General features: G+C 44.1%; 1 protein-coding gene across 1 annotated transcript in view; it reads left to right on the top strand.

The window, feature by feature from the left end:
* Positions 1-19,204: 19,204 nt before the first annotated feature.
* LOC308293031 (uncharacterized protein) overlaps positions 19,205-19,910 on the top strand; it is a gene marked incomplete at both ends in the record, with an annotated part of 82,467 nt that continues 81,761 nt past the window's right edge. The window contains one exon of the mRNA XM_080735461.1: positions 19,205-19,322. Within this exon, the coding sequence (XP_080591587.1) occupies positions 19,205-19,322 (118 nt within the window). The remainder of the gene's footprint in view (positions 19,323-19,910) is intronic.

The raw sequence follows: 19,910 nt of genomic DNA, 5'->3' as shown, positions 1-19,910 counted from the left end.
GAGGGACTCCGGTAGTCACTGGCGTATAGTGACTAAGTACATTTACTCAAGTACTGTACTTAAGTACAATTTTGAGATATTTTTTACTTTACCTTGAGTATTTCCAATTTTCAATGGCAGGCAAATATTGTACTTTTCACTCAACTACAATTATTTTAAAACTTTAGATACTAGTTAGGCTACTTTGTAGATTTTGATTATTCTTACAAAACATACATAACCCACTTCAGCCCTATGTACATTTTGGCCATTTGAAAATAGCCTGATCTACAAGCTCACAATGCATCGCGATATGATATCGATACCAATACTTTCGTAGGTAGACTCAAGTACATTTTTAATTAAACGTAGACATATGTTTACTTGTACCATGTCTACGTTGCTGTATTCATACTTTTACTTAAAGTAAAACATTTGAGTACTTTCTCCACCACTGGAGAGAGGGACACTGGAGGTAGCCTCGCTCGGCCGTCCGGGGTCAATGTGGAATGCGTCGGGGGAGAGGGAGGGAATGTACCACAGGGGTGTTGAGGAAGGGGGTGGGGCGGCTGCCCAAGGAAACGCTACGGGGGGAAACAGAGGGGTCTTTTGTACGACAGGAACCTGCAGAGACCAGGGCTCGCTCTCTCTCTCTCTCTCTCTCTCTCTCTCTCTCTCTGGGTACAGTGGACGAGTTAGAGGTAAACCTGGGAGGTGAGAGAGAGAGAAGGTGAAGAGATGCGAGTGAGTGAGGGAATTTTATCATTTAACTCTTTATTTACGCATGGAAATTTGACCGTGCGCAGATGCTCTTTCAAAGCAAAGCCTCCCTTCATCATCCTCATACAGGTGTATGCACATTGACAAGTTATAGATGCCTAGTTCTGCTGCAGTCCCCTAATTTAGGTTGACCAAATATTCAGCCCCTCAAACCAGGACCCTTAAGTCAATTCATCATGCAAGCGTGTGGCCATTCAATGCACATGTACACACCCTAGATCAGGGGTGCCCAAAAGGTAGATCGTGATCTACCAGTAGATCACCAAGGGTGTGCAGGTAGACCACATGACATGCCTCTAAAAATATATAATTCAAATATAAAATAGGCTATATGTCAATATGACATCAAGAAGGGCCTGTCAGTTCCCTTCATGGCTTCTAAAGTAGGCAAACCTCCAATGCAATACTTTGTTCAAGAGTTAGTAGCATTCCAAAGAACCCCAAAACCTACTGTACCACTTCCATACAGAATGGGATGAAGACATTTTCCCCAGTATTTCACATTTATTTCCCCCTAAAATGTAACGCCAGTGCTGCTATTCCAAAGCCTCCCTCAGGCCCTCAGCTAAAACATTTTGGATGGGTAGATCATGTTGAGCTAGTCATTTTAAAAGTAGATTTCACGTCACCTCTGCCCTAGATGCATACAGGCAACGAACGACTGATTGACAAACTTCAGCCTCACAGCATTGAAATCAGACTGGCAATGCATTTGTTCATGTTTTCTGATTAGGTGAGCAACGTCTATGCAACCACTGAAAACAACTATTATTATTTTAATTCTGGCAAAAAAAAAACAGGACAATTTCATAGTGAATGTTGAAAACCAGAACCTATTCGTGTTTTAGAGATACAGTATTTACCAGGACTCAGGACAGGACACACAGCTTGAAACCAGGACAATCCCGGCCAAACTGGGGCATCTGGTCACCCTATCCTGTACTACTGTAGCCTTCACATGGCCTAGCTTCCAAGGACACCTCCCAGTTGGTAGTACGTGTTTAATCACTTCCCACACCCATACTGTATGTTCACAGCCGGTTCAGGTATAGTCGAACAGGCAGCCATTGGGAGTTGGGTGACAAGGGTCAAAAGTCTCCTCGCTTTAAGTCTGCTTCTTCTTTGCCCTTTAAGTTCCCTCTCCACCCCGCACAGATGGTATGGCTGGAGAGGAGGCAGAGAATGTGAGAGCAGGAATGCAGAGGATGTTGACAAAGAGAGCATCAGACAGGAGCACACCGGAGGTGTAAGAGGAGGAAACCCAGAAAGTGTGAGACAACGAGAAAGTCTCACTTTCTGGACGAGAGTGTCTAAATAGATCTTGTTGCATCGCCTAGGGATACAGAGAATAAGGGGCTAGTCCCGTTTGGGCGGTGTAGCGATAAGGCGGTGCTGTACTAACAGGGGGAGCCTTTCCAACAGACTGTAAAGCACGCGATCTTCATCCCATTCATGCGTTTATCATGCGTTTATCGTGTTTATCGTGGCATAAATATAACGATTGCATTCACCACGGCTTCGTAACTCCCGCTCTTCACGGGCACTCGCGCCTGTGGCGCTCGGGCGCGAAGAGCAGGACCAAGGTCCGCTGGCCTTCGCGCCGCTTGCAATGTCGTGGACAATAACTGTGACATATAACCATTGTATTGCTCATCAGTACGGTAGGAGAGCCCGTTCGTACATTTGCCCCTGTTAGTCCACTTCGCCGTCACTACACCGCCCTATCGCTACACCGGCCAAACGGGATTTTCCCAGAATAAGATGCATTTGTTTTCTATTAAAACACAACTAAAGACCTTTCTGTTTGCTACTTTGCGCTGCCTTAGATTGAGTTACTTTGTTTTCCTTTATCTTCTGCACATCTGTATTTGTTTGTTTTTAATTGAGACCACAGGTCGCAGTTTACTATCAGATCAGAACTGTCACATCTTGTCCATGTCTGTCAGGACAGATGTCCGGACAGCCAGGTAACGCTTGTCTTTTTTGTTGATTGACTCTGTCATCACTGTGATGTCAGGGGAACCAATCCCTTTTATTGCCATATATGAAGATCCCTGTGATGCCACGGGAACCAAATCCCCAGACATGGCACGACCTCGCCCTTCACTGTGATGTCATGGGAACCAAATCCCTTTTATTGCATGTATGGAGATCCCTGTGATGCCAGGGGAAAGCATTTTATGTTTGCAAGTTGGGCTTCACTCCCTGTGTAGATCAATGGGAGCAACATGGTGGCACCAAAACTGTCAACACGCGGTCATGGACCAATTTCTACGGGTCACGACTCGAGTAAAAATCCCACATATATATTTAAAAAAACGAACAAACAAACAAACAAACATAAGACATTTCATACATTAAAAAAATAAGAAATAATTTAGTAGTCGTGAAAATAACCAAGTTACAAGTGCTAAAGAACCAGTGGAAATAGCTTTTTAGTCAGTCAGTCAATACCTGCATTAATTGTTCAGACAAAACCTTTAGAACATAAAAAAACACAAAGTCGCCGCTCTCAAAAACGCTTGCAAATATCTGTGAAATTACAGACACTTGTTTCATAGAAGCTTTTTCCCACAAATTCTTCATTGCACTTCGACGTCACCATTGTGGGGACAGTAGCCTACAAAAAGATGATTACACATTAGTACAAAAACAGCAACAAGCTTCTGTTGTGGTTTCTTTGTTCTAACGGGATGAAAGGAGAGAAGCGACAAAGTATGTGAAGCATCGAAGGCATGCAGTTGTGGTGTGTGTGTGTGTGTGTGTGTGTGTGTGTGTGTGTGTGTGTGTGTGTGTGTGTGTGTGTGTGTGTGTGTGTGTGTGTGTGTGTGTGTGTGCGCGCGCGCGCACGCCCGTGAGTGTGCATGTGTAGTGTGTGGTGGAGAGGTTAATGGTGGGTAGCGCCACACGGCTGGAACTGGAGACTCAGCTGGTCTTTGAGAGGTCACGGGGCAAGGTCACAGGGGGGAGGGGTCACTTTGACATTGGGGTGATGCTTCCCTATAGGCTTCCCTTCACACTCCTGATGAAAGTAGACCTTGTGAGAGCTCAGGAGAGCAGCCAGGAAGCTCCACCACCAGGACCTCCACACAACACTTACTGAACTGTGCACTTCCAAGCTGAGCTGATCAGGGTCTGTCGTGTAAATTAACTAAGTATATTTACTTAAGTAGAATAAGTACTATTATACTTAAGTACAAGTTTGATGTACTATACTGGAGTTTTTGGGGTTTTCTTGCGACCGTAAAGAGCAGTTTACTATGAAAACCGGCAGATCCTGTCCGCCCGTAGAATCGCGTAGATGGGTAACGTCTCAATGTCTATAGCTGACCATGTTGTGACATCACATTGTTGACTCAATTACCAAGCAATCATATATGGAGATCCCTGATGTCATCAATATTAAGCCCATATTTGGTAATGCCCATATATGGACGCTCCATATGGCTAAGACAGAATTCATTTGCAAACTAGAAGCAGTGCTCTTCCGAGCACAGGTCTCCACCAGGCCACACAAATCGGCCTGTTATAGCGCCACCATGAGGCTGATTTAAAAAATGTGGGGCAGAGGTTCTGAATTAGCATCCAGGGAGTGTGTGTGCTCAGTTTGGCAGCGATCGGGCCAACGGCGCCGGAGATTAGCTGGTAACAACCAGGCCACACAAATCGGCCTGTTATAGCGCCACCATGAGGCTGATTTGAAAAATGTGGGGCAGAGGTTCTAGATTGGCATCCAGGGAGTGTGTGTGCTCAGTTTGGCAGCGATCGGGCTAACGGTGACTGAGATTAGCTGCTCACAAACTGCGAGGACGCACGGACGCACGCACGGACGCACGGACGGACGGACGGACGGAGGGGAAAACATACTCTCCCTCAGCCTTCGGCTGGTGGAGACAATCAAGACTGCTGACTATCATCACCTGTGCATATCCATGAAGATCACAACACTGACCTCATCAAACCCTGGATATCAATACATGGAGATGACTGGATCATCACTTAGATCTCCATATATGGAGCTGACCTCTACATCTGATTCCCAGATGATGCCCTGTTAGACCCCTAAGTAACAAGGAATCTTGTGAAATTAAATGTTGTCAACCAATCATCAAAGACGATGGTACACGAAAGAAGAAGTAGACCAACCACATTAATAGAATCCCTTTTATGCCCATCAATATTAAGCCCATATCTGGTAATGCCCATATATGGACATATTAGGCCCTATATTTTTGTGACCGGATCATCACCTAGATCTCCATATATTGAGCTGGTCAATATCTATATCTGACCTCACGGACTCCATAATGGATATAGCTGACCTGTTCTGACATCACATTGATGACACGACCAGCTCAGCAGAAATATACATATATTGTGAGTGTATACTGTATATTATGTCATTGGTTCTCTAATTGGGGTCCGGCGACCCATAGGGGTCATTGAGGGAGTTCAAGGGGGTCCTCAGCCAAATGATAGTTAGGAACCAAAATAACTGGACTGGACTCTTAAGGGTTTGTAGCTCAGAGAATGTACAAATCTACATTTGTGCACTCTCAGTAAATTAACATTGATTTTACAATATAAATTGGGGTCTCAGAGATAGAAATGCCATTAAATGGGCTCCGAAGCCTCAAACTGGGGGTCCTTGTAATTAAAAAGTGTGTGAACCACTGCTGTATGTGACCATCCCAATCACGGAATTCACATTTCATTTTCAGTCTACAGAAGATGCATTGGAAATGTGAATTCCGCGACCGGGATGGTTTAGTGATTTCATCTAGACTAGAGCCAGGGTGTACAACACTCTTTTCTACTTTTTGAAATTGTGATTAACCACCTTCTATACTGTACATAGTTTATCGAAGTTCCCCAGGCCTCTAAACTATAGACACCGTCGTGTTTTCCCAGTGTGCTTGCCGAAAATTTCCAAATCTAACGGAGAGCTTGTAAATGTTGTGTTTGAATCAGGCTTCAGTGTCTGAGAGTCCATATATTCTTTTACAAAAAAATAGAAATACCTTGGAAGCTCACAATGCCCCCTCAAGCTATGAGCTTGTAGATCTGCTATTTTGAAACATTTTTGCAAATACATTCTTAACTCAAATCTTTGCTTCTGGGGGTCCCTGGAATAAACTATTTTGAGAAGGGGGTCGGTGGCCAAATGCATTATTTTGGGGGTCTTTGACAGTTTGATCGCCACTGATATAGCAACATGAAGTTTATCAGAAAACTCGGCCTCAGGTCTTGCTGTTGTTGCTGGGGATCCCTTGGAACCCCCTCAAGGACACCTTGGGGGTCCCTGGACCCCACTTTAAGAACCACTGGCCTAGAAGGTTATTGTGTTGACCTGCCTGGGAGTTACATGTACAGCATTCCATCCCAGCAGAGTGGGCCACCAGCATGAAAACTGTGTTAATATGAAGCTGTGTGAATGAGAAGTCAGGATATTTACATGCGGTAATGTTAAAGCACTGTGCAGTCCAGTGAGTGAGTGAGTGCTGAATAAGTAGTGTTTGCCTTTATTTATGGAATAAACAGTTATTCTGTGGTGCTGAGGATATAAATAATCAGTCTTGTCAAAGTCTGTATACTACAGTTACACCCAGTTCCTTCACTGGGTCAATCTATTCTAAAGCATCCCACTGCTGGTGGCCTGGAAGAAACTCCCCCATCCTCCTTCCATCCATCCATCCATCCATCCATCGCATAGCCGCGACCGCGGTTTTCCCGGTGAACCTAAGCACAACGGTGGGGGCCGATGGGCAAGGAGGGTCGCGAGCTTATGAGAAACAACTAAATAAGACCTTAAACCTGGCGAAAACAGTTGCGTGCATTAGCGCAAGATGACGATAAGGGAAAACATTAAATTAACTTCTGAAAAGCCTACTAGGCCTTAAAACCTGGCGAAAACAGTTGTGTGCATTAGCGCAAGATTAGATGATGATAAAGGAAATCATTAAATGGAAAACATTAAATTAACTTCTGAAAAGGCTTCTATGCCTACTAGTAAAACTAGTGGAATCGCGATCTTGCCACACATGAATAATTGTGGTTGTAAACAATAACACAGACAATATAAATCCTTAGTCTAATAATGGGAAGAAGGGGTTATCATCATGGCCCCAATTCCCCCAAATAACTTTTAAATATCTTGTAATTGGCGATGAGTCTCTTACGAAATCGGCAAGAGTGCCTCTCAATACATAAAGCTATATTATAACCTCTCCGTCATCGGCAATAGTCAGTGGTGTGTGTTCCCCACACTCCCACGCCCCCACCGTTGCGCTCAGTTTCACCGGGAAAACTACCGTGGTTCTCAACCTGTGGGTCGGGACCCCCAGGGGGGGTCCCCAAATTATTTTGAGGGGTCCCCAGATGATTACCTTAACGTGCAACATTGTTTTCTCACTCAACAGTAAACAAACCAACATAAAGTTTAAGTGTATAGAGGGTATAAATTATGCACATTTCTAAAGTGACAATTTAAGGACTTTTTAATACCTCTAACATGACAAATTAAACATTCGCCTAAATTGTCAAATATTGGAGGCAGAAATTGTGAAAATATTGTGTTACACACAATGTAATGCCTCAACTCTTAGTGCTCATCAGGGTGGTGGGTCCCCACTTAAAATTTGATTCTTTTTGGGGACCCGGCCTGAAAAGGTTGAGAACCACTGCTCTAACCAACCACAATTAGTTGCACTCTAACTAACTAACTAACTAACCCATTCTTATGGGTGCGGTATAGATCACATCTTCCATACCCTCTCTCTCACTCTGACCTCCTCCTACCACCACCACTGTCAGTCCTTCTCTATCTCCTACTCTTTCCCCTCTTCTGCAATCACCTACTGTAGTCCGCCCCTCTTTCTCTTCCTCACTCTCTTCATCAATGGCTCTCATTCATTCCTTCTCCCTCTGCATGCCTGCATGTGTACCCACTACCCACCCCCTCTCAGTCCCCCTTCCTCTCTCTCTCTCTCTCTCTCTCTCTCTCTCTCTCTCTCTCTCTCTCTCTCTCTCTGTCTCTCTCTCTCTCTCTCTTCATTCCTGTGATTTTTCCTGCCTGTACCTACGGTATCCAGGCCATCTCCCTCCCCTCCCTTCAGGTTTCCCTCACTCGCCCGCCCAGCCCCTTGCCACCTCCATGTGTCTCCTATCTCTCCTCTCCATCTCAGGGCTGACCTGCCTCTCATTTGGAGGGGAATTTGCAGGGATTCAGATTCCCATCTAGATTTGGTTATTACAAGCTTTTAAGCGAGATATTCGTTGCCATCTGTTACTTCCTTGAAGGCTTGCACTCAAAAAATTAGTGACAATAGTTACACTGGCAAATTGATTCACTACTGTCATGGGCATTATTTAAAGTTATCGTTTATTAGGTTACCGTAATCCCCCCAAAATACTTTTTTATAGATTACCCACCCCATGGATACTTGAATTCATGGATATTGTTTGTTTTTGTCGCATTCCTAAACCAATAATTGTATGACCAGCAGTGACACAAAGAGCCTGCGTTGGAAACACAAAGAGCCTCCTCAAATTATTGGCTTAGGAATGCAACAAAAATTAAAAGATATTCATGAATTCAGGTCTCCATGGGTTGAGTAATCGATAGAAAAAAAGTCGTTTTGGGGGTGAACTATCCCGCTTGTGCGTGCGTGTGTGCGTGAATGAAACATTAATTGGAACATTGTTGCTGCACGTGTCAAAACCAAATTCAAGCTAACCGGCTCACTTAGCCCCTCCCTCCCTCCCACAATTATATCACCAGTTCTACTAATGGCCATTTATTAGTGTGACTATTACAGGCTACATCTGGACAAATTAACTTTAATAGTGAGTGATTGTGTTAAATGGAGTGCATCCGAGCGATCTCGGAGACCTATATTTAACGCTGAGAGCCGTATGCTGCGCTCCAAGTAAGTCGAATGAATTTACGTAAAAGTGAATCATTTAGTGCTGCAACACGCATATATGCGCGCGTGCGCGCGCACACACACACACACACACACACGCACGCACTTGGGCCACATAAACGTGTCAAAATGTATCCGAAATGTTGAAATTTTTAACGGAACTCCCCCACCCCCAATGAAAACATAAAGGTGTGTATACATTGGACTGGACAGGTAGCACATGCCTCTCTTGATGTGTGTGTGTGTGTGTGTGTGTGTGTGTGTGTGCGTGTGTGCATGTGTTTCCGTACGCGTGTACATCCACCATAATGTACGTTAATGGTTGGCAACTAGGCACGCAAACTTCCTCTCTTGCCACACACATTGCAAGAAGCACACCTAGACACACATACCCTTTCTCTATGCAAGGGCCCCCCTCTCTCTCTCTCTCTCTCTCTCTCTCTCTCTCTCTCTCTCTCTCTCTCCTCTTCCCTCTCTATATGTTATTTTTCACCTTCTTTCTCTTCCTCCATCCCCCCATTCTTAGCCTCTCACCCCTTGTCCTCTCCATCCCCTCCTCCCCATCCTCCTCTCCAGGACTATTTTGAGGTATGTGGTTAGCTGGGTGTGTTCAGGTTGCTGAAGTCTAGATCACTGACCCATTCTACTCTTGAATTCCTTTTTATTACCTGACTGCAGTCCACATGCACTCCTCCTTCAGTCTCACCAGGCGCTACTACTGTAGATATTCAGTAAGGGGTGACATTATTATTCAAGTAACCACATTAATATCATGTTATCATCTAAATGAATCACATCGATTATTTGAATCATTTAGTAAATAATTGTTAGTTGCAGCCCTACAGTATATTCAATATCAATCACACATTTTGCCTCAAGTGTAGTGTCCGAAGTATCATCTGTTACAAGTGACTTATTAATTAACATCATCCACCCCCAAAGATCACATCTTTGGAACTTTGGCAACTGATGTCACAGGCTCGGCACATAGGTATGGCGTCTAAGAGACACATTGGAGCAATGCCTTTCCATGTGGATCTCGCCATCCTCATGATTCAAATTTGTATTTTATTTATCAAAATTACAACAGGTAGTTCCGACGAAGCAATCCGAACTTCTGCGCTGCCGATGGCACTCGCCTTCGGCTCGTGCCTGAGGCAATGCAGGCGTGCTGATATTCACAATAACACACACCCTCTCGTGTAATATTGCTTAAGTAACTAGTAGCCTTGCTCATAGCTACATTTTTAAAGTAACTTGCCTGGGATTGGCATGCAGACAAAATCAATAATCATCCATCCAATTGTTGATTTTGCTTGTATACTGTAAGTAGCCATGTAATAATCAGGTTAATGTACAGCAACGCAGATCATATTGGAAAATAAAGCTAGCCTGCAGGGGATTATTTTCCAATAATAGCCACTTTACTATGCATTATCTTCTATACTTAACGTCAATCCCATTCCACAAACTCCACTGTTTGTAGTGTTTGGAATATCAGCTCAACACTCCCTCTTTCTGTTTCCTCCCAGGCCATGGCCATGGCAGGCACCCCCCTCCTTCTGTGATCTATTTCAGTGTGCTGTGGCTAGCAGGGTGTGTTGCGAGGTTAGCTGCCCTGCCCTCTAAAATACAGACTTTTCAAGGAAGTCAGCAATATAATATGGTCCCGCTTTATTGTAATTACAAGGTTCCGCTTTTGGAAGGAGCGCAGAAAGAGAAAGATTGAGAGCGAGGGCAGTCCCTGGGCACTTGTTGCACTCTCCTCTCCAGCTGTTCTCTTGCACACGCACACACTCACGCGCACACACACACTCAGTCTCACACACAAAATACAAGGACCCTCTCACTAGTTAGAGAGGATTCAACCCTACATTGGCAACAAGTGCAGCAACAGGGTAATGACATCACAACCAATTAAAAGTCTAATGAACTGATTGGCTGAGTGTAGGAAATCTGTTCTGTGGGTGGCCTAGCCCTTGACAGAACCTCACCGCTGTAGAGAGAGCCTGGTGAGCTCTGGGATCTTAACGGCCCTCAAATTATCTGTCCCGACAAATTACACATTTTTATTAATTCCAAAAGCAGCTGACATAGAAGGTGAACTGCGTAATTGGTGGGTTGGCGTTGACCTTAAGGGAAACCTGTTCACCAGATTTCTTTCTGGCGTGGACAACCAAAGAGCATCTGCCCTTTTCACATTTTCTCATGTCAGGATATTTCAAACCACTGTAATGTTAACGTCCCCATACCAGGGAGAACATTCCGCTAAATGAGCCAATCTACAAGTGAGCTTGTAAATCAGCTATTTTTGGCATTTAGTAAGAACCAAAGTATAGAGTAGACTAGTATGGACACATGGGGGTAATGGGGTATATAAGGCTAAGTTAGCATCAGGCTTTACTTATTTTACTGTTTGAAGAGTATGAAGTCACTAAGTAAGACATGTAATTAGCTCTTGGTGGATGCTTACGTACAATTCCTCCACTTTGGAATATGTGGTATGTCCCTAATGTAGATACTCAGCAGATTATGAGGACTTTTACTACTGCTTATTTCTCCCCTGTATGTGGTTTAGGGGAGGAGGCAAATTGCAAAACGTGGGGTGAAACACCTCCTACATGAACACTGCCCTACAGAGGCAAACAGCAGTTTATATTTATTCTAGAGGAGATGTATTAGGGCTATTTGAGCATGAATATGGATATGGAAGCGTTTAGGATCGCAGACCAGGCTGTTCAAATATAATAGCTTCCAAAATGCTTTGGCAGCCACTCCTATTTTAACCAGTAACTCTCTATAGTCACAAAGTTTTAATTAGTTAAGACATCCACACAAACACATGCATGTGTGCACACACACACACACACACACACACACACACACACACACACACACACACACACACACACACACACACACACACACACACACACACACACACACACACACACACACACGAGAGAGCGCGCGCGCGCACACACACACACACACACACACACAGAATGTATGGGGTCCAGAAGAACCCAGCTCTCAAAACACTGGGTCCACTGTGTTGGGAAGTCTAAAATAAAAAACCCCAAACTAACCCACACCGAGGGAGAGTTTCCTGGACTTCCTAGTTTAGGACAAAGCTGTCCCCCCAGAGCAAAAATAACATCTTCTGTGGTGGAACTACAATAATGGGTTGGCGCGGAAAAGCAGTTAATAGCTACTGTAGGTATGCAGGCAGGCAGTTACTGTGTGTTTGTTATTGTTTTCAACATCGCACCAGACAAATTGTTTCTGTCCCGTCCTCCCTTATCTGTCTCCTTCTGCGTTTGTCTTCTCTTGTCCAGGGCTGTCTTGAGACTATAGTCCTTTCCTTTGCCTTTTTTATTTTATGTTCTCTTGGCCTGAGAATGGAAACAATCTTCAATTTCCAGACATGAAGTTACAGATGTTCATTTTGATTTTCAAATACTTATGATCTTCGGTAACTATACAAAAAGTGTGCCTTTCTTCTGATGCCTGCTGTGTAATTGGTGGATAAAGTAACTTAGTTGAAAAGGGTGCAGAGATCAGCATGGCAGCATGTCCCTTCTTTAATACTGTGCTTTATAGAAGGGCATCCTTGTACTCTCACTCTGATGAGAGGGCACTGCTTTTTAGCGTGAGATCTGGCCTCACGGACAGAACCTAAAAAAAGAGACTTTGGTACATCTAGCATGACCTGCTCCTCTGCACATAGGATTGCAGGCGACAGCAAATGAGCAGTCTGTTCCCTAAACAGAACAGAACACAGAGAGCAGGGTGCAGTCCAGCAGGACTTCTTCACTAACATGGTACTGCTGTTGCAAACCACAAGGTCTTATAAAACTAGCGAGGCGACCAAAATGGTGGAGTGACTGTCCTGTCACAGAGATCACTCTTGGTTCCATCCCGTCAACAGAGAGAGATTCTATGTTTTGTAACATGTATGAGTATATGAGTACACAAGAGAGTAACTTGTAGCATCAATAACAACAATAACATAAAAGACTTATTGTCTAGAATTACAAATAACAAAAAATAGTAAGGTAAATTATTCATATACTTTGAGATGCTTTAAAGGTGATGTGTGCACTGTGCATAGGTCCTACAGTACTTTTACATAATATGATTGATTGATTGAATACTTTATTAGACAGAAATGTAAACAGCAGGAGGTGGTACATTCAGACATTTGAGCTAAAAGGATAATACAAAAACGTCCTGGGGACTTGTTTCCATGATCATAAGAACCATTGCAATTATACTGAATGTCAAGTCTCCAGGTTTTCTTCAGTATACAGTATGTTAGACCTATGTGTACACTTATTTACTATAGGACACTATTAGGAGTCCAACTACTAGTGGTTCTCAAATGGTTTATTTGCAAGGACCCCCTTAACTCTGAGAGTGTACAAACTGGACCCTTATGGGACCATTTGGTTCCGTTTGAACACTCTTACAGACCTGTTATGGTCATTCAAGGCTAGCTGGTTATGTGTTTCTGGTAATATTATTATTAAGAAAAAAAAAATGTTGTCAAAGATTTCCACCACAAGCCAGTATGGCAATGAGCATTGACCCCCATGGCTTGGCCACGCTTACTCATGTTTGTATGTGCAGTCTTAAAGTGTAACATTTCAGCTGCTGCCAAAGTGAGGAAGACGGTGAACCTCATACCTGCTTGCTAAATTGTGATGAGGGCGTCAACTAAAGCCTCATTTATGTGTCATCTTGTATCTTTTCGTCAAGCAACACCCTTGCATGATGGAGTATAAATTAAGCTTAAGCGACAAAAATGTAAATATGGGACGAAAGAACAAGAGGTAGAAAATACCACATAATACAAATGCACGCCCCTCTCCTTTCCCATCTGAGAATCAAAGGCAGAAATAGAGGAAAGCAATGAAAGGGCGAGAAGGAGAGATGATTATAGTTAATTACTGCCTGCTGGCTCTGTGGCGTTCACAATCAAAGAAAGTGACTAACCATAGACTGTAGAGTACATTTAGAAAGACAGACAGCCGGGTATGTATATAATGGCTTTGAAATATAGAGGGTTTACTATAAGAGTTTATGACAGACAGGTGAGAACGTGAATGTCTGTCAAACGATGAAAGGAATATTGCCTTTTTTTTTTGGATGACTGAAATCTCTTTAGGTCGTCCTCAGACGAGCCCTCCGTCGTGCTTCCAGCTTCCATGACTGAATGTTATGCAGTAGATTCAACTTTCCATGTTTAAAACTTACATCTCACAACCAGTGTCAATGCAAGGTGCCAACCTGCTCATCGAGAGCAATTAAGGGTTCACACTACCGGGATCGACCTGGGAACCTTCTGGTTGCCAAGCGGCCACTCTACCCCTGAGCCACTGCCACTGTCACACACTGTATTGTCATGATCATATCACTGAATGCACAGCATAACTTCTACGCTGACATGTGCTGTCCTAGCTCCTAGTGCAATATTGAGCTCCTTTACTGAAGAATTGGAGACATTTGAGTGTGCATACATTAATCTCTATTTTCAGGGCCCCCCCCCCTATGTTCACACTCGCGCACAGCGTATGTGTGAAGATTTCTGCTTTTTCTTAGTTAAAAACGTGTGACTAAACAATAATTAATAGCATAATATAATGCAAATTGTTCCCTCAGCAGCATAATTTCATAATCGCTCCCTCAGCAGCATAATTTCAGTGTTACAGATTAGCGGGATGAATTTAACTCATCACAAATTGTCATTGCATGTGACACAGTTCGATGTCTTTTACTCACTCACAACATAATCACGATCATATCGGCAGGAAATGTTTTTGACAAAGTCAAAACACAAGAGTCTAAGGGATCAATACGTTTTAATATGGAGCAAATTACAAAATATACGCTAAAAGTCTGAAACAATACTATATCCATTTGCAGTGGTGTAAAGTAACTAAGTACACTTTGTCTATTTACAAGTCACGAGTAGCAGCCGCCTGAAGGCGACTTTTCATACCAATTTTGAAAGAGGCTAGAGATTTGCTCTCCTTTAAGGCTTGCGGAAGGGCGTTCCACATGTTGGTGGTATAGTAGGAGAACGAGTTTAGTGTTAAATCTACGTTGAACATGATTGGTGGAGCTGCCTCTGGTGTTGCGATCGTGGACATCCTTGACCTACGGTATGACCTTTAGGAAGTAGTTTGTCACATGGGTACATGGGTATCTTGGAGGTGTAGTGTATCTTGTACACCAGGCTCATTGCAAGATGCTGTACTATCAGCTACTTTGAGCCACCCCACACTTTCGTGGTGATGATCGTTAAGGTGGGCCTGAGGAGGAAGACCAAGCACAACCCTAATTAGTTTGTTCTGCCCCTGTTTGGAGATTTAACTTTAAGGCAACTGAGGCATCGCAATACCAAACGAGGATTCCGTAATAAATGAGGGGCCAATAATAGCACCTCCTAGTGTCTTTCGAGATTTAATATTGATCAGCGGAGCAACCCTTTGCAAGAAACAAATGTGTTGGTTGACTTTATTGATTACCCTTTTTTCACTGGATAGGTTAGCCTCCAGGATGCAACCCAGGTTTATGTGTTTTTTCTTGCTATCAGTGTCACCTATACTTTAATTGTGAAGTTCTCAACTTTGCTGAGTTTCTGAATAGATCCAAAGAGGATGCATTCAGTTTTACCTGGGTGAATTGAGAGTCTGTTGTCATTGAGCCAGGTGCAGATCATGTTTAGTTCACAGTTAAGGGCCTTTTCAACCTGCAATACGTCTCTGCCTGAGACTATAGGAGAGCCGAGTCATCCGCGAACAGAAACAGATTGCAGTCACAAGCAGATGACATGTCGTTTACGTATATTAAGAACAACAGTGGTCCTGGTATACTCCCTTGGGGGACTCCACAGTTTACTGGGGGGGGGGGGGGGGGTTCCGTTGACTTCCACCATCTGTTCCCTCCCCACCAAGTAAGAGTGCATCCATCTCACTGCTGTGCTGTCAAGACCGATAGCTTTGAGTTTATCAATCAGAATAGAGTGATCGACGGTGTCAAATGCTTCTGGAGATCCAGCATGACCGTGCCGCAATATTTGCCATCGTGAATCGCACGTTTGATGTAATCATTCAAATTCAAATTCAATTCAAATTCAAAACTAGTTAGTGTTCTTAGTTTGTGCCTAGTTTGCCTGAATGCCTTTGCAGAAAAGAACTTCCCTGTGTGTGTGTGTGTGTGTGTGTGAGTGTGTGTGTGTGAGTGTGTGTGTGTGTGTGTGTGTGTGTGTGTGTGTGTGTGTGTGTGTGTGTGTGAACATTTTGTTTCAATCATCCTGCCATCCCTCCATCTTTGGGCGCCATTAACAAGACATTAGAGATGTACAGGGAAGTTTATAGACCCTGTCTTTATTCTGAGCAATGAGGAGGAAAAAAAGAAGAACTAGAAGCAGAGCACAGGTCTCCACCAGGTCAGGTAGGTCCTGGTGGCGCAAAATGTGAAAAGGGTGCCATGCTGGTGGTGCAATGTGAAAAAAGTGGCATTTGTTCCTTGACCTAGTGGGAATATGCGTGCAGATTTTCTCTGTAATCACAAGCTGCGTTCATGATTTAAGTGATTTTGTTCAAAATGGACCAATCCTGCAAACTTTGGAAGCCAGTAGTGGCGTTTCCATAAACTTAATCGAATTGGGGAAGCGAATTATCAGAAATACGCATTAAGACAAAGCGAATTTAGCATGTTTCTATTTGCGGGTGTCATTCGAATTAGCGACGTTGCAAGAGTTGATCGGGCTGATTTTTTTCAGACCGAACCTGAGCACTGCACCGTCTGCACGTCTGCCTGCTGTCACTCGGTCGCTGTCTAGTAGTGGGAAGAAGGGATTATCAGTCATCATCATGGCCCCAAATAACTTTTAAATATATTACAATTGGCGACGAGTCTCTTACGAAATTGGCAAGAGTTCCTCTCAATACATAAAGCTACCGGTTCACCGGGAAAACCGCGGTCGCGTTGCTGTACAGTGGAAGTTTCAGCGTCCTCTGGAAGGTCAGGTGGCCGATCTGCAAGCTCACAACGCGGCGCGGAGACGTGGATGCGAGCTGCTGTGCCTGTGAGCTTGTAGATTGGGCACTTCAGGCACGCAACACCGTGGGATGAGGAAGGGTTCGCTCGCCACCGATGGCTTGAGGTGAAAACGGGAGGAATTTACACATGGTCCGTGTCACTCCGTGTGTAACAAACAACAGGTTTGTTTTGTGGGCTAACGCTATACCATGGACAAAGCGGCAGGGGAAATGGACCTAGAACGTCATACTTTATTCGAATGTATTGTCTGACCCGTTTCCATTCACTTTTGCGCATTTAGTTTATTCGATTAAGCCTCAAAATCCTCCTCCTCCAAGCGGATAATCTTTTTTGCGGATAATGAAAGTTTATTCGCATTCTGAAGTGTTTCCATAAAAACATTTTGCGACTAAGCCGTTAATGCGCAAAAAGTGGCTTTATGGAAACGCCACTAATGTTAGCCAATTATGATGGAATATGAAATATCGGACAGATCTGTGATCACATGACAATAGAGATACTTTGTAGTGATTTACATGATTTTTGGATAAACTCTCAAGGAATAATAGGAAAAAAATTGTTTTACATAAGTCGGCCTCCTGGTGGCGCTATAAAAGGCAGATATGAAAAAAGCAGGGCAAAGGTTTTTCCTTGGCCTCTAGGGAGTGCACATACAAAGTTGTACACTGATCAGTGGAGTTATAGGTAAAATCACGAATCGGCCTGTTATGGCGCCACCATGAGGCTGATTTGAAAATATTTGTGGCATGTATATTTGTGGCATGTATTCCTCTGCCTATTGGGAATGTGCATGCACAATTTCACCAAAATCGCACACTGCGTTCATGATTTCAGGCATTTTATTCAAAACTGACCAATCCTGCTAACTTTGGAAGCCAGTTTTAGCCAATCAGGATGGAATATGGAAAATCGGACAGATCCATGTCGATCACATGACTGTAGAGATACTGTCTACCGATTTGCGTGATTTTTGGACAAAATCTGTAGGAGTACTGGCAATAGTTAGTTTTGCAAAAAACGGCCTCCTGGTGGCGCTAGAACAGGCCCATGTGAAAAATGTGGGGCAGAGGTTCTGAATTGGTATCCAGGGAGTGTGTGTGCACAGTTTGGCAGCGACCGGGCCAACGGCGCCAGAGATTAGCTGGTAACGGACGGACGGACGGACGGACGGACACACGGACGGACGGACGGACGGACGGACAGGACAGGACAGGACAGGGGCGAAAACATATTCTCCCCCATGCCTTCGGCTGGTGGAGACAATTATAAAGGAATCTGCATGTCTGTCTGTTTCTGTCTGTCTCATCATAGGCCTACTGATTTGACTTGTTGCACCTGGGCTACCACTACCTCACAAAGCCACGTGGGGATAGCCAATCACTGCTGAGGATATACTCAAGTTTTTAAATTTGGGGGCGTGGCTACTAGCACGGACAGTGCACTGATTGGCCCTTCTCTCAATTTTTTGTGGACCCTGTGGTGCCCATAGAGTATAGGTGGTGCCACACAACTCTATGCTACCTGATCCATAATTTTTCACCTGGACAGAAAACGTCCCCTGACGGACAGATGGACCATGTGCCTCGTCATGATGGTTTAAAAAGCGAGCCTTTTCGTGCGGAGGGCGCAGCGCAGTGCCACGACCACTAAGATAAAGATAGCAAGTAAGAAATAACCAGGAAAAGTAGCAATATTAGCCAATTTCAGAACACGGAGAGTTTGAGTTTGAGGGAGCCATAGAAGTTGCCCTTGTTGAGGTTGTATGTATGTGCACTCTGTAGGCATTGCCTATATGCAACGTTAAATCACAGGCTTATCGAAGAAAGTCGCCATTGTTGAGCGTGAAGTGAATCAAAAAAGTTCTGTGCGCAATTGGTCCCTCGTACACGTATGCTACGTGTGCCCACTGTGCCGTGCGCGCAATTACGCACGGCCTCTCTCCCTCCCTCTTTCCTCCTTCCCCCTGCATGCATGGTCCCTCAGTCAGTCACTCTCTCTCTCTCCGCACACACACATACACACACACGCTATCTCACATTTGGTGGGAGAAAGTAAAGAGGGGGAGAGAGAAAGAGAGAGAAGGAGAGAGAGAGTGATTTCAACCAGGGTCTCTCTCTGCTCTCTCCGCTTTAGGCACTCATCCCGTCTGACTCAATGGGGCTCTAGCACTAGGGGTTCAAAGCGTTAAATAAAACATATTTATTCACCCCCATAACCCCATTTTTTAGTATTTAAAGTTTTGTACATAACATAGGTATAGGTAATTTATTAAAGGGAGCGTAACGTGAGAGAGGCGAGCACGTCTCCACAGAGGCGTGCCTTTTTTCTTTTTTGCCTCTCAGAGGGTTCGGTCTGTCGGATCTTTCTGTGAGAGGAGAGGAGGATACCGTCCACCGTACCTCCGTTTGCTGTCCATCCCGGCCGGTGAACTCACTGCATCAGTTACTATGGATATTCCAGTCTGCTTTCGGAAGAAGCGGAGGCCGTGGCGCGCCGTGGACTTTTCATCCTTCGCCTTGGTGACCGTTGCGCTCGCCCTGTGCCAAGCTGCCGTGGCCAGTGCAGGTAAGATAGATGATGGATTTGTCTTTGTTAATGACTTATGCAACACGATGTACATTTTAAATATTGTTTATTTTCCTTGTCTAAACAGAACAAATCCCTACATTCTTATCTTTGACTTGGATCTATAGGCTACTGTGCGCTCTTACGCACATTCCAAAGCTGCAGCTTGGCATTCCTTCGGCCACAGGGGACGCCTAGAAGTTAATGTGACCGTGATGACAGTGGAAACGTTATTGCTAATTAAGAAAATATCAATCTTCTTTTTCAATTAGTTTTTTTCCTCGATATTTGTCTCTTTTCTTTGGCCAAGCTGTTATAACTCCCTAGAGGCCAACGTGATTGGAGCCAAGCTTATTGACAGGTGTCATGATATCCCCCAGTGGTTGATCGAACTCAGCTATTCCAGGAATTCAATTATAGGCCTACATGTTTTAATGTTTAGCTTTTATTGCCAATATAATTTCATTTACCCTCGTTTTCAACCGATTTGACAGGCCTATAGCTAATCCTGATTGTATGTTAGTTGTATGCTATGCATTAAAGGAGGCCTACCTACAGTGAGGGCTCTTGAGGGATACTTGATTTTCT

The sequence above is a fragment of the Nannobrachium achirus genome (assembly GCF_963921795.1).
Source record: "Nannobrachium achirus genome assembly, chromosome: 10".
Taxonomy (NCBI): domain Eukaryota; kingdom Metazoa; phylum Chordata; class Actinopteri; order Myctophiformes; family Myctophidae; genus Nannobrachium; species Nannobrachium achirus.
This window is presented reverse-complemented; position numbering and strand designations above follow the sequence as displayed.